Source organism: Hemiscyllium ocellatum, chromosome 13 (genome assembly GCF_020745735.1).
Source record: "Hemiscyllium ocellatum isolate sHemOce1 chromosome 13, sHemOce1.pat.X.cur, whole genome shotgun sequence".
NCBI lineage: Eukaryota > Metazoa > Chordata > Chondrichthyes > Orectolobiformes > Hemiscylliidae > Hemiscyllium > Hemiscyllium ocellatum.
In genome coordinates, this window is record NC_083413.1 from 26,256,821 (window position 1) to 26,280,033 (window position 23,213).

A 23,213-nucleotide genomic window follows, 5' to 3' on the forward strand; every position below is an offset into this window, starting at 1 on the left:
CTGACAGTGCAGCACTCCCTCAGTACAAACCATTCAACTGAGCTGTACCCCCTCAATACAGACTCTCTGACAGTGCAGCATTCTCTCAGTACTGAACCTCTAATAGTGCAGCATTTTCTCAGTACTGACCCTCTGATGGAGCAGTACTCCCTCAATACAGACTCGCGGATTGACCCTCTGATGGAGCGGTACTCCCTCAATACAGACTCGCGGACAGTGCAGCACTCCCTCAGTACTGACCCTCTGACAGTGCAGCACTCCCTCAGTACTGACACTCTGACGGTGCAGCATTCCCTCAGTACTGACCCTCCGACAGAGCACCACTCCCCGTGGGTAAGTGATTGGATGTGATCTTACCTCACAGCGGTAGCAGTGCACATGGAAATCACGGTCAAGAGCCACAATGCGCACCGTCTCCTCCTGGCCTTCAGCTGGCATGATGGCCTCATTGCAGACAGAGCACCTTGGGGCAAATTTCCTGCAGAAACAGAGGCAAGAATCAGAGTGAACAAGGATGTGGAGTAGGTCACTCAGTTCCCTGAGTCTACTTTGCCATTCAATAAGATAATGGCTGATCTGACTGTGATCTCAAATTCAAGCTCCCATCTATCCCTGATAAGCATATGCTCCTTGCTTAAGAAGCACCCTCTACTGGGCATATAGCCTGAAAAAGCTTGGCTGCCTAATGGGCTGGATTGGAGTCAGATCGGGGCATGTTCCCCATCCAAATTAAACCGAGAGTGAAAGCTGCAGAAACCTTACTAATGTCATAGGCAGAGCTTCTCTAAAATATTAGACACCTATCACTGAGAAACTGTGCAGCAACAAGCTTATGGGTCAGCAACTTAGTGACTGCATCCCAGTGAGAGTCATCTCCTTCAGGAACTGTCTCCCAGACAGAGTCAGCTCCTTCTGGAATTGTATCCCAGTGAGAGTCAGCACCTTCAGGAACTGTAGCCCAGTGAGAGTCATCTCTTTCAGGAACTGTATCCCAGTGAGAGTCATCTCTTTCAGGAACTGTATCCCAGTGAGAGTCATCTCCTTCAGGAACTGTATCCCTGTGTGAGTCATCTCCTTCAGGAACTGTCTTCCAGATAGAGTCAGCTCCTACATTTAAAAGGCATCTGGAAGGGTACATTAATAGGAAGGGTTTCGAGGGAAATGGGCCAAATGTGTCAGATGAGTTGAGATTAATTTCGGATATGTTGCCAGCATGGACGATTTGGACCAGAGGGTCTATTGTACAACTTGATGACTATATCCCACTGAGTCTCTCAAATGTTTTTGGTAAATGAATTTCAATAGATTATTCTTAACCAGAAGTATTCAGTCTTTTAATTCAGAATTATTTCTTTTAAATGGCCCATAAACAGTCTCATGGATAGATGCTTTGACCTTTCTCCTCCCCTTCATATTGCATGACTACACGATAGTAAAGTGGGATTGCAGTGCATGTGGAGCACCAACCTTCTCCAATACACAGACTCATCCAGAGTGTGGAGTTTTCAGGTGATCTGGGACGCTGTGAAAATGGACACAGACAATAAGGTGGAACTGACACATGCAACACCTCTCACACTACATCCCTGGTGCAGTATTCATGGGGCAAAACCCATTCACAAGTTAATGAACTATTGGTTAAGCTATCAGTTAAATCAGTGCTGAAGGACTCTTTCCACTAATAATTACTTTGTTAGTGACACATCATTTATCATACATACTTGTGGAAGTCCTCAATGCAGTGAATCTGATTGGAGGCATCAACGGTGAAAGGGATCCCATCAAGACTGCGGTGGCACATGACACAGGTGAAGCATTGTGGGTGATAAGCCTTGCCTGTTGCCCGCAAGATTCGCTCCATAATTGGCTTGGAACAAACACTGCACTTTTCCAGGGTATTCTGTATCAGAGAATGAATCAGCAGAGAGATTAGATATCGAGAACAGACAATGGTCTAATCCTAACCCTGTACACAAGCCCCAGTGCACGTGATGATTTAAGTTTCAGTAAAGTCAAATTTCCATGAACTGTCAGTCCCTGAAGTGAGACTTGAGTAGCCTTGGAATCACAAAAGATCAAAGTTTGTGTTTATGAAAATAAAACAGAAAATGTTGAAATCAGTCAACAGGTTGTGCGGTATCTGAGATTTCATGTCATGGTCATTTATCAAACTGGGAAAAATCCAGGATGTAACAGCTTATATAGAAGTAAAAGGCAGGGGAAGGTAGAAAAAGAAAAAAAGGGAAGCCGGCTGATAAGGTAAAGATGAGAGAGAGATGAAATGATATAAAGGAGGGATGATGCAGGCCAGAGGGAGTGGTAACAGAACAGATAAAGAAGCAAAAGATATGTCAAGAGTGGGTATGAATGACAAGTTGACAAACAGCTGCCATCAAAAGGATGGGAGGAAAAAGCAAAGATAAAATCAAAAACCTGCATTGATGAAGGAAACAAAACAGGTATGAGAATGTTGGGTTGAGGGTGGTGGAGATGTAGGTATGGGCATGGCTAAGTTTAAATATTCAGCTCATGAACTCAATGTCAAGTCCAAAAGTCTGTGAGGTGCTGAATAGAAAGCAAGGGGGCTGACTGCCAAATTGACATTGAGCTGTACTACAGAGGTCAGTGTTAGAGCAAGATGGAACATTAAAATGAGAGGTGATTGGATGCTCAGGGTCATGCTCATGGACTGAACCAAATCTGAAATGGGTCTGCCCAACGTGGAGCAGACTACTTTAGAAACAGCAAAAAAATAGTAAAATCTAACAACATTGTTCTGCTAAACTTCCATTGTCCTTGACATTTCACAGAGCATCTCCAGCCACCCCACAACCGCTTGCTTCACATGGCCTGACAGTAAAACGAAATAGAAATCTGCAGGAGAAAACTTCTACTCATTGCTGATTCAATTTTTATTTCAATTAAAAATGACCAGAAAGCATTGATGAGGGTGATGCTGTTGATGTGGTATGCATGAACTTCCAAAGACATTTGATACAATGCCAACTTGTCAACAAAGCTATATCTTCTGGAATAAAAGGGTCAGAGGCGACATGGATATGAAACCAGCTGAGTATTAGGAAACAGAGTGTTCTTGGATGTGTTCCAATGGGAGGAAGGTTGGTAGCAGAATTCTTCAGAGGTCAGTGTTGGGACTATATGACCATGATATCCTTTGAGTTGTGCTCTGCTTTTATTTGAATGACATATTTATTGTTTTTTGTAACAGCAGATGAGTTAACCCTTCACGCCCCTATCTGGAAATCCCATCAAGGCACGCACAGCAAGGTCTTGAGAAATAATTGATGCAAATGTTATATTAAGGTAAAAACCAAATATATTTGTGGCAACATCCATTTTTGACTGGGATAGCTCCTTTGCAGCAGAAACCCGCTTGCAAAGCTCAACACTCAACAAAAGCCAGGATGCACATGCTATGTGCTCCAATCAATGCACCAAGACCACTTAGTGCAGCAAATTGGCTATTCAGTCCCTCAGACATGCCAACCATTTCATTTGCTCATGGTCAATCTGTACCTGAACATCGCGTACCTGCCTTTATTCTGTATTGATAAGATACTCTGACCCACTTGGTCCTGGGCTCTCTCCCTCCGCACAGTGAGTATGCAATGTCAAGTGAATTTACATGTAAACATTCACAAACATTGCGACAGAAGGCAAACTTCAAACTGATAATCAAACAGCATTTGCTAGCAAGAGACTAAGCTTCGGTTGGACTGCGAGGTTTGGGGGGTGATGGGGACCTGGCCAACACTGTGTCACATTATTGGATGAATACTTCTAATTGAAGCCACTGTAAACAACTGAATTTAAAAGTGGTCAATTAGACAACAGCTACTACAAATATCTAAATATGATCAATGTAACTTTACGAGTTTAAAACCAAATCAAAGTTGGTGTTTCAAAGCTCCAGTAAAGTTTGCTTAATGGCTGTCTGTATGATCTGCATCAATTTCTCTGAAGATTATGTGACCTTCAGCAGGCGGGTTTGATTACACTAAGGCAAGTTAGACAGTGATTGCAAAAATAACTTCAACATATAACAAGAGAGATTACAGTTTGCGTCATCTTCAATCCTTTTACACATATTTGAATACCTTTTTCAGAAACTGCAACTTCTTACCTATGGGCAAACAATTGAGAGTCTGGTCAGCTGGAAGCCCTTTTGTCTCCAACCCACACACTCTCCTCAAGTAGCACTGCTGATGGTTCAAGATGAAGTAGATTGGATCTCAAATTTAATTCAACATTATACAAATGATGCTGCCTTTGGTAGATTATTTTATTAACTGCTATCTATGTTTGCATTGTCTGCTTGAGTAAACAGTGAGAGAGTAAGTTACCAGTTAGCTACCAATGGATTAGTATGTCCACATTCACTCTATCTAAATGCATGGGCTGCAATGTAAACAGGGTGTAAAAATTGGAATAAAAACAATGTTTGAAACACTCAACAGTTCTTGCAGCATCTGTGGAGAGAGAAATAGTTAACGTTTTAGATCAATGACCTTCAGGTTGATGGAACTTTGTGTTTTACTCTATTTCTCTTCTCAGGTGCTGACTGACCTGTTGAATATATCCAGCATTTTCTATTTATATTTTCAATTTACAACATCTCCAGTATTATATATCTGCAGTACTGGCGTAATAATCGGGAATTTGGTGACAGTGGGAATTGTAGCACAATTAGTGGAATTAGTTTAACATTTCAAATCTAACAATTTTAAAACTATAAAGGAAACTTCAAGGAGAGGTGAGGTCTATGACACATTGGCAGGAAGAATAGAGTTACTGAATAATATTTTAATGAAGAAAGTCTAAAAAAAAGCTACAAAACTGAGGAATTTGTGAGACCCCATGTTTACCTCACAAAAAGCCATCATCCAAGTTCAGTGGGAAATAGGAAGACAAATACAATGTTGCCTTTCATTTCAAAAGGCAATGGAGCATAAAAATAGGGAGGTGTTGCCAAAACTATACAAGGCACTGGTCAGATCACAGCTAGGCCTCTGATCTAAGATTTACTGGCATTGGAAGCAGTCCAGAGAAAGTTCACTAGGTTGACATTAGGTAAGGCCGAATGAGGAGAAATTGAGTACAGTGGGCCTTATGCTCAATGGAATTTAGAAGAATGAGGAACAACGTTATTGAAACATCCATAATTTTTAAGAGGACATGACAAGATAGATGTGGAAAGGTTGTTTCTTGTGTGGGAGAGTCTAGAACCAGAGGGGTAACCTCAGAATAAGGGGTTGCAGGAGGAACGTTTCTCTCATAGGAGTGGAATCTGGGGAATTCTTTACTGCAAAGGGCAGTTGAGACTGGGTCATTCAGTATATTGAAGGCTGATATAGAGTTTCAATCAATAAGGAAACCAAAGGCTATACAGAAAAAGAAGGAAAATGGAGCTGAAGATTATCAGATCATTCATGACCTCACTGAATGGTGGAGCAGACTCAATGGGCTGAATGGCCGACGTCTACTCCTACATCTTGCGGTCTGCTGCTCAGGTGACCAGAATGGATGGTGGGGTGTGGCTGGATATCACTAGAAAAATCTGCATGATGTCTGTCTCTGACTGCATCCATTCCACATCAAGGCACTTAGTGATGCTCAGCCCAACTGCACTCAAAGTGTTGAGGTGGCTCAGGCATCTAGAACATCCTTGCCCGAATAACCCCCCCTCATTTGGTTGGAATTTTTCCATTGACACAAGACTCCAAAATCTCCTTCAGGTACCTCAGCCATAATGTGAGTTTTCTCTCAGAAATTGCCCCTTCCCACGACATCCCATGCCATTCCAATCTGCACAGAAGGATTTTCCACAGTGACTGCTTTTCCAAAACCCTCCACCCTTCCTCACTTTCATCAGCTATTCAGGTGCACTGTGGCATTCATCAATCCCTCCTCCTCTCCAGAGGAAGGCTCTATGTGCAGCATCCTTTCATTGTTCATCACAGTGGTACTGTCCCATTCAATTGATGGCTAACTGATTCAGAGTCCTGGTTGTCTGTATTTCCCTGTGGCCTTAAATGTGGGCATGGGGATTGTTTTACATTGATACAAAGAGTGTGACATTGCAGCATCTCTTCCACTATCTGAAAGGGCTGCTCCTCAAAATCTGTTTGCAATTTATCCTCAACTTCAGCAATGGGCAAAAAATGTTGGCCAAGCCAACAAACCATGAATGAATTTTTAAAAAAGTTATACCTAAGCCATGTGCAAATTGATGTGACAAACGTAGTGGACAGGGACTGTCTCGATTTCCTGCAAACAACAGCAGATACATAGGAACACTATTATTTGCATGATCCATTCCAAGCCACTCACCAATCTGGCTTAGAAATATATCTCCATTCCTGCAGTGTCGCTGGGTCAATATCTTGGAATTCTCTCTTTAACAGCATTGTGGATCTACCTACAGCACATGGACTTCATTGGTTCAAGAAGGCAGCTCATTACCTTCTCATTTTCAGTATCCCTGGCTGTATTAACCGGGGTGCTGGGTTTCAGAGTTCAGGTCATGGCTAGAATCATTATTGTGTATCCACGAGGTAGGGAGTTACATGGAAAGCAAGTTCAGAGAAATGGTGATACCACTTGTCGGGGAAAACAGACAGATAGTAAGTTAGTGACTGGCTGGCAGTTCAAGAGACACAGGCAAAAATTGCAGGAATCCCCAGTGGTCCTACTCACGAACAGGATTTCCTGTTGTGGATACTGGGGAGTGCAATGGACCCTTGGAGGAATGCCATGAGAGCCAATCCTGTGGTACGACGCATGTCCCAGCTGGGGGAGGGGAATAAGAAGAGTGGATGGGCTATACTGATTGGGAATTCTTCAGTCAGGCAACAGATTGGCATTTCTGAGGAGGTCAACATGACTCCAGGATGGTGTGTTGCCTTCCTGGTGCTAAGGTCAAGGATGTCACAGAACAATGACAGGACACTTTTATGGAGGAAGACAAACAGCTCAAGGTTGTGATTGGCATTAATGCTGAGGAAGGGGGATATGGTCCTGTGATTGGAACTTCGGAAGCTAGACAGAAAAATTAGCAAGTACCTCTTATCTCGTAATATTTGAATTACTCACAGTGCATGAGCAATTGAGTATAGAAACAGAATATTTAAAGAGAACATAGCTCAATTAAAGGTCAAGTATATTTCTTACAAGTGAGAAAAGAAGGACAAACAAATTCAGAGATGGGAGGTGAAAAAGTAAATAACAGAAGCAAAGAGAAAAAAGACTTACCAACATAAAGGGAAATCACAAAGTCTTCTATAACCACATCAGTAGATTAAAAAAATGATAAAAGGAGAGAGATTGATTGGGATCAAAAAAGAGGAAAATCGCATGGCCTAGAATGAACATCTTGCACCTGTCTTTACCAATGAGACATATATTGTCCAAACTCAGTCACAACAAAGGGTTAACATTGATAAAGAGGAGATATTGGATGAGCTGTTGATGCTTAAGTTTTATAAAATACTGGGGCCGGATGAGGTACATCCATGGATATTAAAGGAACTGAGCATGGAAATTGCAGAAAAACTGGTAATAATCTTTCAGTTTCACCTAGATTCAGGGTTTGTGTCAGAGGTTTGGAGACCAGATCTAAAAGTTGAAGTTCTAAATTGGAGAAAAGCCAATTTTGATGGTATTAGGCAAGAACTTTCGAAAGCTGATTGGAGGCAGATGGTTGCAGGTAAAGCGACGGCTAGAAAATGGGAAGCCTTCAGAAATGAGATAACGAGAATCCAGAAAAAGTATATTCCTCTCAGCGTGAAAGGAAAGGCTGGTGGGTATAGGGAATGCTAGATGACTAAAGAAATTGAGGATTTGGTTAAGAAAAAGAAGGAAGCATATGTCAGGTATAGACAGGATAGATCGAGTGAATCCTCAGAAGAGTATAAAGGAAGTTGGAGTATACTTAAGAGGGAAATCAGGAGAGCAAAAAGGGGGCATGAGATAGCTTTGGCAAATAGAGTTAAGGAGAATCCAAAGGGATTTTACAAATACATTAAGGACAAAAGGGTAACCAGTGAGAGAATAGGGCCCCTCAAAGATCAGCAAGGCGGCCTTTGTGTGGAGCTGCAGAAAATGGGGGGATACTAAATGAATATTTTGCATCAGTATTTACTGTGGAAAAGGATATGGAAGATATAGACTGTAGCGAAATAGATGGTGACATCTTGCAAAATATCCAGATTACAGAGGAGGAAGTGCTGGATGTCTTGAAAAGGGTAAAAGTGGATAAATCCCCAGGACCTGATCAGGTGTACCCGAGAACTCTGTGGGAAGCTAGAGAAATGATTGCTGGGCCCCTTGCTGAGATATTTGTATCATCGATATCCACAGGTGAGGTGCCGGAAGACTGGAGGTTGGCAAACGTGGTGCCACTGTTTAAGAAGGGTGGTAAGGACAAGCCAGGGAACTATAGACCAGTGAGCCTGACCTTCTTGGTGGGCAAGTTGTTGGAGGGAATCCTGAGGGACAGGACGTACATATATTTGGAAAGGCAAGGACTAATTAGGGATAGTCAACATGGCTTTGTATGTGGGAAAACATGTCACACAAACTTGATTGAGTTTTTTGAGGAAGTAACAAAGAGGATTGATGAGGGCAGAGCAGATGTGATCTATGTGGATTTCAATAAGGTGTTCAACAAGGTTCCCATGGGAGACTGATTAGCAAGGTTAGATGTCATGGAATACAGGGAGAACGAGCTATTTGGATACAGAATTGGCTCAAAGGTAGAAGACATAGGGTGGTGGTCGAGGGTTGTTTTTCAGACTGGAGGCCTGTGACCAGGGGAGTGCCACAAGGATTGGTGCTGGGCCCTCTACTTTTTGTCATTTACATAAATGATTTGGATGCGAGCATAAGAGGTACAATTAGTAAGTTTGCAGATGACACAAAAATTGGAGATATAGTGGACAGCGAAGAGGGTTACCTCAGATTACAACAGGATCTTGACCAGACGGGCCAATGGGCTGAGAAGTGGCAGATGGAGTTTAATCCAGATAAATGCGAGGTGCTGCATTTTGGGAAAGCAAAACTTAACATGACTTATACACTTAATGGTAAGGTCCTAGGGCGTGTTGCTGAACAAAGAGACCTTGGAGTGCAGGTTCATAGTTCTGTGAAAGTGGAGTTGCAGGTAGATAGGATAGTGAAGAAGGTGCTTGGTATGCTTTCCTTTGTTGGTCAGAGTATTGAGTACAGGGGTCGGTACTCATGTTGCGGCTGTACAGGACATTAGTTAGGCCACTGTTGGAATATTCCGTGCAATTCTGGTCTCCTTCCTCGCAGAAAGATGTTGTAAAACTTGAAAGAGTTCAGAAAAGATTTACAAGGATGTTGCCAGGGTTAGAGGATTCGAGCTATAGGGAGAGGCTGAACAAGCTGGGGCTGTTTTCCCTGGAGCGTCGGAGGATGAGGGGTGACCTTATAGAGGTTTACAAAATTATGAGGGGCATGGATAGGGTAAATAGGCAAAGTCTTTTCCCTGGGGTCAGGGAGTCCAGAACTAGACGGCATAGGTTTAGGGTGAGAGGGGAAAAATATAAAAGAGACCTAAGGGGCAACATTTCCACACAGAGAGTGGTACAGGGCTCTGAGCTGCCAGAGTAAGTGGTGGAGGTTGGTACAATTGCAACATTTAAGAGGCATTTGGATGGGTATATGAATAGGAAGGGTTTGGAGGGATATGGGCTGGGTGCTGGCAGGTGGGACTAGATTTAGGTTGGCATATCTGGTCGGCATAGACGGGTTGGACAGAAGGGTCTATTTCCCTGCTATAGATCTCTATGACTCTATGACTCTAATTGCCCTGTTCAAAAAGATTGTGAGGATAGACCCATCTAGTGTAGAGCTTGGCGCTGGGTTCCATGCTGACTTCTGAAAAACTACACTTCAAACCTTCATCCATATCTGACAAATTGCTCTCTTTTCCCTATCCCTCAGCCACTGTATCCACATTAGCACTGTTCTTTTACTCCATGATGCATCATTTTCCTCACGTCTGCTAAGAGGCACCTTATTTATAAGCCTTTTGGAAGTCCATGTGCACAACACCAACGGCTTTGCCCTCATCAACCCTCTGTGTTATCCATTTAAAAAAAAAACTCCAGCTAGTTAGTTAGGCATGATTTTTCCTTAGTTGAAAATGTGTTGCTGGTTAAAGCACAGCAGGTCAGGCAGCATCCAAGGAATAGGAAATTCAACGTTTCGGGCATAAGCCCTTCATCAGGAATGAGGAGAGCGTGCCAGGTAGGCTAAGATAAAAGGTAGGGAGGAGGGACTTGGGGGAGGGGCAATGGAGATGTGATAGGTGGAAAGAGGTCAAGGTGAGGGTGATAGGCCGGAGTGGGGTGGGGGCGGAGAGGTCAGGAAGAGGATTGCAGGTTAGGAGGGCGGTGCTGAGTTGAGGGAACCGACTGAGACAAGGTGGGGGGAGTGGAAATGAGGAAACTGGAGAAATCTGAGTTCATCCCTTGTGGTTGGAGGGTTCCCAGGCGGAAGATGAGGCGCTCTTCCTCCAACCGTCGCATTGTTATGTTTTGCCGGTGGAGGAGTCCAAGGACCTGCATGTCCTCGGTGGAGTGGGAGGGAGAGTTAAAGTGCTGAGCCACGGGGTGGTTCGGTTGGTTGGTCCGGGCGTCCCTGAGGTGTTCTCAGGGTTGATTGTTCTAAGGATGATTTTTCCTTACTAATTCCAATCTATCTCAAATAACTGTTTCTAGAAGTTTCCCAGCACTGAAGTCTGCAATTGATAAGCCTATCTGATAAATATGTGATACAGAGATTTTTGTGTATGGGACAATTTCAAAGTGTGCAGATGACACAAACTTTGGTACCATTGTAAATTGTGAGGTAGACAGTGCAGGACTTCAAAAAGGACACTGACATGTTGGTGAGTGAGTGGAAACATGGCAAATGAAGTTCAATGTGGAGAAATGAAAGGCGATATAGTTTTGGAGAAAGAATATGGACAGGCAGTACAAAATTAAGAGCACTATTCCAAAGAACATACAAGAGAGAGAGACCTGTGTGATTATATATATAAGTCACAAAAGTGGCAGGACAGATAGAGATAGCCAGGGTGTCCACTCCTGATCATTGTCCTGTGATTCGTGGTTCAGAGAAGAAAAATCAGCTAGGGCTCCTGCTCCTGGTGACTATGACCACCAGGTTATATAAAGGTAGAGAGTAGAAATTAGTTAGCCTTCTTGCTCCTGATCACTATCCAATCACCTGGGTTAGAAATGGAACATAGAAACGGAGATAGGAGCAGAAGGAGGCCATTTAGCCTTTCGAGCCTGCTCCACCATTCATCACAATCATGGTTGGCTATCCAATTCAAGAGCCTAATCCTGCTTTCTCCCCCTAACCTTTGATCTTATTCACCCCAAGTGCTGTATCTAGCCATCTATTGAATACATTCAATGTTTTAGCATCAACTATTTTCTGTGCTAACGAATTCCACAGGCTCACCACTCTTTGGGTGAAGAAATGTCTCCTCAGCTCCATCCTAAATTTGTGGGCGGCACGGTGGCACAGTGGTTAGCACTGCTGCCTCACAGCGCCAGAGACCTGGGTTCAATTCCCGCCTCCAAACTGTGTGGAGTTTGCACGTTCTCCCCGTGTCTGCATGGGTTTCCTCCGGGTGCTCCGGTTTCCTCACACAGTCCAGGTGAATTGGCCATGCTAAATTGCCCGTAGTGTTAGGTAAGGGGTAAATGTAGGGGTATGGGTGGGTTGCGCTTCGGCGGGTCAGTGTGGACTTGTTGGGCCGAAGGGCCTGTTTCCACACTGTAAGTAATCTAATCTAAATGGTCTACCCCAAATCCTCAGATTGTGACCCCTGGTTCTTGATGCACCCACCATCAGGAACATCCTCCCTGTGTCTACCCTGTCTAGTCCTGTAAGAATTTTCTAAGTCTCTATGAGCTCCACCCCCCACCTCATTCATCTGAACTCAAGTGAAAATAATCCTAACCTAGTCAATCTTTCCTCATATGTCAGTCCTGCCATCCTGGAATCAGCCTGGGAAACTTCCACTGCACTCCCTTAAGTGCATCCTTCCTGAAAAGGAGAATAAAACTGCACACCATATTCTCAGTGTGGCCTCACCATGATCCTGTATAAGTGCAACAACACATACCTGTTCCTGTACTCAAAACCTCAGGCAATGAAGGCTAACATACATTTGCCTTCTTTACCGCCTGCTGCACCTACTTGCTTACTTTCAGCAACCGGTGCACAAGGACATCCAGGTCCCCCTGCACGCTCCCCTCTTCCAATATACAGCCCTTTAGGTAGCAATCTGCCTTCTTGTTTTCGCTTCCAAAGTGAATAACTCCTTCAAAGGGAGTTTCTAACTGATGCATTTTTCTGCCTTGCCTGAATGGGTTAACAAGCTTGTGTGAAGAGTTACCAATCTTCTACACAACATCTCCTGCCCAAAGGGCAATCTGTTTACGTCATTGCAAATCTCAGTGTGAATGAGACTACTGGCTGTATAATCAATGCACAGGGAAGGGGTGGGTGGGTGAGCAGAAGCTCCCAAACCCTCCTGTCAACTTAAAGTACCTAGATGTCAACTGAGGTTTTGTTTTTAATTCTGCTACCAGAGGAGAGTTAAGTGAAATCCTGACTGAATAATTTCAGATGTGGAATTGGCTTGGAGCAATGGGTAATGCCATAATTATAAGAGCAAGGCGTCATTGCTGGAAAGTATGCTGAGTCTGTCTGGGTGTGTTAAACCCTCCCATCAGATAGAGGATCAGTGACAACCGAGGTCAATGAGTACAAGAGCAGTAACTTTAGGCTGCTGTCAAGCACAAGGAGGGGCCAGACTGGTGGAAGGAGAAAGCGAGGGAGGTGATGGGATTGGGAAGGAGGAGAGAAAAGGGTGGGGAGATTAGGCGAGGAGAGTATTTTTTTTGAAGAAAAATACATTTTTAAGAGGGGATTTGAGGAAACATTTTTCACCCAAAGAGTGATGTATATCTGAAACTCACTACTTAAAATAAAGGTGATAGAGACACAACATTCATGAAATATTTAGATGAACACTTAAAATGCTACAGCATACAAGGTTATGTTGTATGTGCTGGAAAATGACACTAGAGTAGATAGGTGCTGGATGGTCAGTACAAACATGGTGGGCCAAAGGGCCTCTTTATATGCTGCAAAATCTCGATGACTCTAAATCCATTGTCAACTTATAGATCAAACCAAATCTACAAACATTTGAAAAACTCAGCCATTTGCCTGCGCATACCTGGAGTACACCAGTAATTCCCCAGTTTTCAATACCCTCACATATCTTATACTCTAACTGGTAAGGCACTCCCCACAGCAGTGTACCTCCTCATACTCATAACTGCACTCTACGGCTCCATTACAAATTACAGAATGGTTATAATATGAAAGGATGCCATTCAGCCCATCTGCTTTAGTAAAAAGTGAGGTCTGCAGATGCTGGAGATCAGAGCTGAAAATGTGTTGGTGGTTAAAGCGCAGCAGGTCAGGCAGCATCCTTGCATTTCCATTAAAACCTGCTACAGCATTAACTGAACACCTCACTCATATTATGTGTGAATTTTGTTCAGCTAAAAACTAAAAAAAAGACATGAATTGAAGTAGAACGTGGATCAATATTTCTATATGTCAGAGTTGATTTGTAAATGCCAGCTTGTTACACTGATGCTGTTCGTCAGTATATTCTCTGATACTCACAGCATGTCTCCAAGGTGGCAGAGGAGCACAAGTCCTGAATCGGAGCTTGTAATCTCTCTCTATATTCTTTTCCTCTTGATTTTCACATTTTTTTTCTTTTTCTTTACCTTTATACCTCCTGTCCTCTGACAGCATCAATGATGTCCCAGGTGAAAGCCGATGCAGACTCCTGGCCTCAGCACAGACTCCAACTCCTGGCCTCAGCGCGGACTCCAACTCCTGGCCTCAGCGCGGACTTCAACTCCCGGCCTCAGCACAGACTCCAACTCCCGGCCTCAGTGCGAACTCCAACTCCTGGCCTCAGCACAGACTCCAACTCCTGGCCTCAGCGCGGACTCCAACTCCCGGCCTCAGCGCGGACTTCAACTCCCGGCCTCAGCACAGACTCCAACTCCCAGCCTCAGCACAGACTCCAACTCCCGGCCTCAGTGCGAACTCCAACTCCTGGCCTCAGCGCGGACTCCAACTCCTGGCCTCAGCGCGGACTTCAACTCCCGGCCTCAGCACAGACTCCAACTCCCGGCCTCAGTGCGAACTCCAACTCCTGGCCTCAGCACAGACTCCAACTCCCGGCCTCAGTGCGAACTCCAACTCCTGGCCTCAGCACAGACTCCAACTTCCGGCCTCAGCGCAGACTCCAACTCCTGGTCTCAGCACAGACTCCAACTCCCGGCCTCAGCACAGATTCCAACTCCCGGCCTCAGCACGGACTCCAACTCCTGGCCTCAGCGCGGACTCCAACTCCTGGCCTCAGCGCGGACTTCAACTCCCGGCCTCAGCACAGACTCCAACTCCCGGCCTCAGTGCGAACTCCAACTCCTGGCCTCAGCACAGACTCCAACTCCCGGCCTCAGTGCGAACTCCAACTCCTGGCCTCAGCACAGACTCCAACTTCCGGCCTCAGCGCAGACTCCAACTCCTGGTCTCAGCACAGACTCCAACTCCCGGCCTCAGCACAGATTCCAACTCCCGGCCTCAGCGCGGACTCCAACTTCCGGCCTCAGCGCGGACTCCAACTCCCGGCCTCAGCGCGGACTCCAACTCCCGGCCTCAGCGCGGACTCCAACTCCCGGCCTCAGCGCGGACTCCAACTCCCGGCCTCAGCGCGGACTCCAACTCCCGGCCTCAGCGCGGACTCCAACTCCCGGCCTCAGCGCGGACTCCAACTCCCGGCCTCAGCGCGGACTCCAACTCCCGGCCTCAGCGCGGACTCCAACTCCCGGCCTCAGCGCCGTCTCCAACTCCCGGCCTCAGCGCAGACTCCAACTCCCAGCCTCAGTGCAGACTCCAACTTCCGGCCTTAGCGTAGACTCCAACACCTGGCCTCAGCACGGACTCAACTCCTGGCCACAGCGCAGACTCCAACTCCCGACCACAGCGCGGCCTCCAACTCCCGGCCTCAGCATGGCTTCCAACTCCTGACCACAGCGCGGCCTCCAACTCCCGGCCTCAGCATGGCTTCCAACTCCTGACCACAGCGCGGCCTCCAACTCCCGGCCTCAGCATGGCTTCCAACTCCCGACCACAGCGCGGACTCCAACTCCCAGCCTCAGCGCGGACTCCAACTTCCGGCCTTAGCGCGGACTCCAACTCCCGGCCTCAGCGCGGACTCCAACACCTGGCCTCAGCATGGACTCCAACACCTGGCCTCAGCACGGACTCCAACTCCCGGCCACAGCGCAGACTCCAACTCCCGACCACAGGGCGGACTCCAACTCCCAGCCTCAGCGTGGACTCCAACACCTGGCCTCAGCACGGACTCCAACTCCCAACCACAGCGTGGACTCCAACTCCCAGCCTCAAGGGGGACTCCACCTCCCGGCCACAGCGTGGACTCCAACACCTGGCCTCAGCACGGACTCCAACTCCTGGCCTCAGTGCAATCTCCAACTCCCGGCCTCAGCGCGGACTCCAATTCTCGGCCTCAGTGTGAACTCCAACTCCTGGCCTTGGTGCAGACGCCAACTACTGGCCTTGATGTGGAGATAGAGTCCTGGCCTTGGAGTGGACTTGAAACCCCGGCCTCAACTCGGATTCAAACTTGTGGCCTAGGCGTGGACTCAAACTCCTGGCCTCAGCATGGATTCGAACTCCTAGCCTCGTGTGGACCAATACTGCTGTCACTCCTGGCCTTAAAGTGGAGTGCAGTGCAATCTCGGTTGGAAGGACAATTGGTTCTGAACTCTTATTCTTCTATTTTTCTAACTTATTGCCTCACTCTTTATTTCTTTATTTTTCTAATGCTTTCTGCGAAGAATTTGTACTTAAGAATCTGTAACTTGGTACCTTGGTACCGAATATAGCGCCATGAGTGGCAACTTGTAAACTTTTCACAGTACTCATGTCAGTACATGTGACAATCAAGTTAATTCAGAATCAATTTACATTTTACAAGTTGGGGGCAGTACGTAAATATTTTTTGTTATCTCTCAGATAGTGCCTGGCCTTCAAAGTCTAGACACGCTTTACAGTCTTTGATCAATTAAATTCTTTTTGTCTAAATATGAGCTAAGGCATTCCATTATCAGTTTTAGTTTCAGATTAACTACTAAATGAGTGGTCATAGGTAAATATTTGTTTGTTACTGCATCTTCAGGACTTAGCAATCATTGTAAAGATTATGTAAGGAAGATGGGTGGAGGGCCTCTAGTGCCTCAGTGGTAGCATTCCTACCCTTGGATCAAGAGGCCCAGATTCAAGTCCCACAGGCTGGGGCTGTTTTCCCTGGAGCGTCGGAAGCTGAGGGGCAACCTTATAGAGATTTGCAAAATTATGACGGGCATGGATAGGGTAAATGGGCAAAGTCTTTTCCCTGGGGTCGGGGAGTCCAGAACTAAAGGGAATAGGATTAGGGTGAGAGGGACAAGATATAAAAGAGACCTAAGGGGCAACTCTTTCTCAGAAGGTGGTACGGTGGTGTGGAATGAGCTGCCAGAGGAAGTGGTGGAGGCTGGTACAATTGCAACATTTAAGAGGCATTTGGATGGTTATATGAATAGGAGGGATTTGGAGGGATATGGGCCGGGTGCTGGCAGGTGGGACTAGATTAGGTTGGGATACCTGGTCAGCATGGACGGATTGGACCGAAGGGTCTGTTTCCATGCTGTACATCTCTATGACCCTATCTGCGCCAGAGGTTTGTAAAAACATCTCTGAACCAGCTGATTATAAAAATAGGTTAAATTAAAAAATGGAGGATTGGCAGGCCTAATTGAAGTTGCCAGATTCCATTCCTATTTTGCAACGGGTCAATGATAGCTGGGCAATTTAATGAGGTTCAGTGACTCCAATCTGGGAGGGGGTAAATAAATTCGCCAATTCCTGTGTTTAGGCTCATTATCCCGGAACTGTTACCAGGAAACATGTGGTTGTGGATGAGGTTGGCCTCAGTCACAAACTCTGCATCGTCAACCCTGCATCACCTCTCCCCTGGTGTGGTACCTTGTAAAAAGGTTTTCTTTCCTAAAGTCTATGGACACCACATCATTTCTGTTCTTTCCTCAAAGAGATTTGCCAAGCATAACTTTAGTGTTCTTGAAGGCATTCAAAGTGCAAATGAAAACTGGAGAAATATTTCCTGCAGTTACCACACCCTCTTTTTGTCCATAAGACTGAAAGCTCATGAGATGGTGATATTTACCTCAATGACAAAAGTGAGTTAGTGATGCTTCAGTTATCCAGAGTCTTGGTCAGACCCCATTCAGAGTATCAGTCTGAACACGGCAAAAGTGAGGACTGCAGATGCTGGAAACCAGAGTTTAGATCAGAGCGGTGTTGGAAAAGCACAGCAGGTCAGGCAGCATCAGAGGAGCAGGAAAATCGACGTTTCAGGCAAAAGCCCGTCAGCAGGAATAGAGGCAGGAAGCCTTCAGGGAGGGTCAGTCTGAACACATCTACCACAGGAGCAGATATCAGTTTAAGAGTAAGAACTGCACCGGCTCACCAGAATGATATCAGGGTTTAAAGGGTTCAATAAAGAGGAGACGTTAGGTAAGCTGTGACTTGTAAAGACATGAGCAAACTGGATGATCTAATTAATGGGACAAACAGAAAATTCTGGAGACCTCAGCAGCTTTGGCAGCATCTGAGGAGAGAGAGAAATATAGTGAATGCTTTATCACTCAGGTGTTAGAAATAATGTGAATCATTAACTCAGCTTCTCTCCACAATTGCTGAGCTTCTCCATCATTTTCTGTTTTTATTTCTTATTTCAAGAATCCACAGTATTTTGCTTTTATTTTAGGTTCTGCTTGAAGTGTTTCAAATGTTTGAAGGGATCACAAATGCTGTTACTTGTGGTCAGGGAATCAGAAAGAGGGAGTATAATTTTAAAATTAGAGTCAGGCTGTTGAGGAGTGAAGACAGGAAGCACTTATTCAAACTGAGCATAGTGGAAATTCTGAATTCTTTCCCCGTACAAAGGCTGTGATTGTCAGCATCGACTGGAACTTTTAAGACTGGGATCAGTAGATTTACTTCGGCAAGACTACCAAGCAACAAGGAACAAAGGTGTGTAAATGGCTTCAAGGTAAAGATTAGCTGTTACCTAAATGAATACAAAACAGTCAAAGGGACTGACTGATCTTCTCCTGTTGCTATGATCAGCAGAGGAACTGAAAGATAAGAGGAGTCGGGGCTGTATTCCTTGGAGATGGAGGATGGCCAAGTGGAGATTTGATAGATGCTTTCAAAATTGTACAGAGTCTGGACAGACTGTATTGTGGAGAGTCTGTTCCAACTCTACAGATTGAGAATCAGAGGGCACAGTTTGATAGTGTTTTGCAAGCCGACAGAAACAATCTTGCTTCACACAGATAGACAGGACCTTTAAAACGCTGCCTCGAAATGTGGTGGAAGCAAGTTCAAATGAGGCATTCAAAATGGCATTGGATGATGCTTTAAATAGAAACAATGTGCAGGATTACAGGGGAAAGGTAGGAGAGAGACACTTAGTTAGAATGCTGAGAGAGCAAGGGCAGAAACGATGGGCCACATGGATCCCCCCTGCACTGAACAATTCTGTGATGCCGTGCTGTCTACAAAGCTGCGTTTACAACGAACTGCTCTCTTAACTATGTTTAGGGTGGGAATGGAGTACTCCTGTTGGCAGTTACTTTGCACTCTTTATTGAGCAAATCTGGTTTGCGGCCAAAAGCATTTTGGTGCCTCAATCTCTCTGCGTGCTTTGAGTTCCTGTGCAAACGGTCGGTCAGCTTCTTCCCAGTGCAGCACTCAGTCTGATTGATAATGACGAAAGTTGCTGTGACAACTTATGATCCAAACCATAGAACATGATTCAGCTTTCAGGGCTTATCCTTCACCACGATCGGTGTGACTCTGCTTTAGGGGTGAACAGTTTTAAATTCAGTAGGCTAATGTTGTGGTAACCTTTAGCTTCAAGAAGACCACACATTTCAGCAACTCCCTCTCACTCTGTGGGGCATCAGAGTCTGGATGTTTGTAGAATTGATGTTGTATAAATAGGGACCTGGAACCACTCCAAGGAATCTCTTATGAAGTAACGAGTTCACGTGTTTTCAATAATGCGCGTGTCTCAGTGTCAAACAGTGGAACTGAACTGAAAAGAGCCCCTTCACTCTCTTGTTCTCCCTCTGAACCCCCAACAAATTCGTCAAAGCTAAAGGAAAGCCATAGATTGTATGTGATGGCTTTTGGGAGGGGAGGGGGGCATTTCAGAGTTTTATGAAGTAACATAGTAAGCAAATTAGTTCAAATAAATAATTTTCAGCCTTATTTGCATTTGATGGGTGAGAAACTAAGACCATGAAACACAGCATACCAAATAGGATTTGGGATCTTGTAACACAGTGGTAACATCCAGAGCCCTGAGCCCTGGTTCAAGTCCCACCTGCCCCAGACCTGGGCCATTATGTTTCTGAAGTGTTCTAACTCATTGGGGCAGCAGGCTGGAATCAAGCCTGGAGTTGTTGGAAAAGTTAAAGATTTTATAAGGTATGTAAAAGTTCTCCAATTTGCCCAGTTTGCTACAAAGCATGAACCAGGTGTCCATACTGAAAATTGAGTATTTTATATATTATAAGACTATAGCTGCAGGTAAACCAGTTATAAACCATTAATATGCAAGACTATTAATTAAAACTCTAATCCCTTGTAAACTCTCTCTCAGACAGACAGAAAAACAGACAGGATTAAGTAGGTTATGGACAGAGTGGAAACACATAGAATGACAGTTCAGTAGTCTTTGATCTTAGGTTCTCTGTTCCTGAGATAATCCTTATGACTTTTGTGCTGGTCAGCACATTCCTTTAGTCATTTTTAGTCCTTGACATTGTCCTATCACCCCTAGTCCAGGAACTCCCCACATATGTTTGAGACACCACCCATGCCCTCCACCTCTTCCAAGACTTCTGTTTCCCCAGCCCACAATGCCTCATCTTCACCATGGATAACCAATCCCTCTACACCTTCATCCGTCATGACCAGGGTCTCCAAGCCCTCCATTTTTTCCTCTCCTGACATCCCCAACAGTACCCTTCCACTGACACTCTCATTTGTTTGGCCGAACTGGTCCTCACCCTTAACAATTTCTCCTTCGAATCCTCCCACTTCCTCCAGACCAAAGGGGTAGCCATGGGCATATGTATGGGCCCCAGCCATGCCTGTCTCTTTGTTGGCTACGTAGAGCAGTTGATCTTCCGTAATTACACTGGCACCACTCCCCATCTCTTCCTCCGCTACACTGATGACTGCAGTGGTGCCATCTCGTGCTCCCGTGAGGAGGTTGAGTAATTAATTAACTTCACCAACACATTCCACCTCAACCTTAAATTTACCTGGACCATCTCTGATACCTCCCTCCCCTTCCTGGACCTCTCCATCTCTGTTAATGACGACCGACTTGACACGGACATTTTTTGCAAACCTACCGACTCCCACAGCTACCTGGATTACACCTCTTCCCACCCTACCTCTTGCAAAAATGCCATCCCGTATTCCCAATTCCTCCACCGTATCTGCTCCCAGGAGGACCAGTTCCACCACAGAACACACCAGATGGCCTCCTTCTTTAGAGACTACAATTTCCCTTCCCACATGGTTAAAGATGCCTTCCAACACATCTCGTCCACATCCCGCACCTCCACCCTCAGATCCCAGCCCTCCAACTGTAAGAAGGACAGAACGCCTCTGGTGCTCACCTTCCACCCTACCAACCTTCGCATAAACCAAATCATCCGCCGACATTTCTGCCACCTCCAAAAAGACCCCACCACCAGGGATAAATTTCCCTCCCCACCCATTTCCGCCTTCTGCAAAGACCGTTCCCTCCGTGATTACCTGGTCAGGTCCACGCCCCCATACAACCCACCCTCCTATCCTGGCACCTTCCCCTGCCACCGCAGGAATTGCAAAACCTGCAGCCACACCTCCTCCCTCACCTTCATCCAAGGCCTTAAAGGAGCCTTCCACATCCATCAAGGTTTTACCTGTACATCCATAAATATCATTTATTGTATCCGTTGCTCCCAATGCGGTCTCCTCTACATTGGGGAGATTGGATGCCTCCTAGCAGAGCGCTTTAGGGAACATCTCCAGGACACCCGCACCAATCAAACACACCGCCCTGTGGCCCAACATTTCAACTCCCCCTCCCACTCTGCCGAGGACATGGAGGTCCTGGGCCTCCTTCACCGCCATTCCCTCACCACCAGACGCCTGGAGGAAGAACGCCTCATCTTCCGCTTTGGAACATTTCAACCCCAGGGCATCAATGTGGACTTCAACAGTTTCCTCATTTCCCCTTCCCCCACTTCACCCTAGTTCCAAACTTCCAGCTCAGCAGTGTCCCCATAACTTGTCCGACCTGCCTATCTTCTTTTCCACCTATCCACTCCACCCTCCTCCCTGACCTATCACCTTCATCCCCTCCCCCACTCACCTATTGTACTCTATGCTACTTTCTCCCCACCCCCACCCTCCTCTAGCTTATCTCTCCACCCTTCAGACACTCTGCCTTTATTCCTGATGCAGGGCTTTTGCCCAAAACGTCGATTTTGCTGCTCCTCGGATGCTGCCTGAACTTATGTGCTCTTCCAGCACCACTGATCCAGAATTGGTTTCCAGCATCTGCAGTCATTGTTTTTACCTAGTGATAAAATACTCCCCACTTGCTGAGATGACTGCAACTCCAACAACATTCAATGGTTGATCCCGCTCCAGACAAAACAGCTAACTTGATTGGCAGCACATTCACAAACATTAAGTACTTTCACAGCAACAGCAGTGCATACTATCTATAAGATGCACTGCAGCAAGTCACCAAGGCTCCTGAGATAGCACCATCCAAACTCACAATTTCTACCACTGAAAAGGAGAAGGATAAGAAACTCATGTGAACACGATGGTCCTTCATGAATACTTTGCTTCAGCATTCACTACTGAGGGGGACCTTGACGTTTCTGAGGACAGCATAAAACAGCTCAAACAGGTTGATGTTAAGAAGGAGGATGTGCTGAAAATTTTGAAAAACATAAAGGTTTTTGAAAAACATAAAGTCCCCTGATCCAGACGGGATATACTCTAGGTTGCTACAAGAAGCAAGGGAAGAGATTGCTGCGCCTTTGGTGATGATCTTTGCGTCTTCACTGTCCATTGGAGTAGTGCCAGATGATTGGAGGCAAATGTTGTTCCCTTATTCAAGAAAGGAAATAGGGATAATCCTGGGAATTACAAACCAGTCAGCCTTATATCTATGGTGGGCAAATTATTGGAGAGGATTCTGAGAGACAGGATTTATGATTACTTGGAAAACTATTGTTTGTTCAGAGATAGTCAACATGATTTTGCGAGGAGCAGGTAATGCCTCACGAGCCTTATTAAATTACTTGAGGATGTGACAAAACACATTGATGAAAGTAGAGCAGTGGATATGATGTACATGGATTTTAGCAAGGCATTTGTTAAGTTTCCCGATGGTAGACTCATTTAGAAAGTAAGAAGACATGGGATACAGAGAAATCTGGATACAGAATTGGTTGGCCCATAGAAGCCTGAGGTGGAAAGTATTCAGCTGAAGCTCGGTGACCTGTGGTGTTCTGCAGGGATTGGTTCTGGGACCTCTGCTCTTTGTGATTTTTATAAATGACTTGGATGAGGAAGTGGAAGGGTGGGTTAGTAAGTTTGCTGATGACATGTAGGTTGATGGAGTTGTGGACAGTGTGGAGAGTTGTTGTAGGTTGCAATGGGACATTGACAGGATGTAGAGTTGGGCTGATAAGAGGCAGATGGAGTTCAACCTGGCAAAGTGTGAAGTGATTCCTTTAGGAAGGTGGAATTTGAATGCAGAATACAGGGTTAAAGGCAGGATTCTTGGCAGTGTGGAGGAATAAAGGTATCTTGTGGTCCATGTCCATAAATCCCTCAAAATTGCCACCCAAGTTGATAGGGGTGTCAAGAAGTTTTCGGCG

At 45.5% G+C, this 23,213-nt stretch overlaps 1 protein-coding gene across 9 annotated transcripts in view; it reads right to left on the reverse strand.

Annotated features, from left to right (window-relative positions):
• The window catches only part of lpp (LIM domain containing preferred translocation partner in lipoma), a 401,787-nt gene that overhangs the window by 15,275 nt on the left and 363,299 nt on the right, over positions 1 to 23,213 (reverse strand). For all 9 annotated transcript variants that reach the window (XM_060834656.1, XM_060834661.1, XM_060834662.1 and 6 more), the window contains 2 exons: positions 1,722 to 1,900; positions 358 to 478 (listed from right to left, as the gene is read on the reverse strand). In XM_060834656.1, coding sequence (XP_060690639.1) covers positions 358 to 478; positions 1,722 to 1,900 — 300 coding nt within the window. The remainder of the gene's footprint in view (positions 1 to 357; positions 479 to 1,721; positions 1,901 to 23,213) is intronic.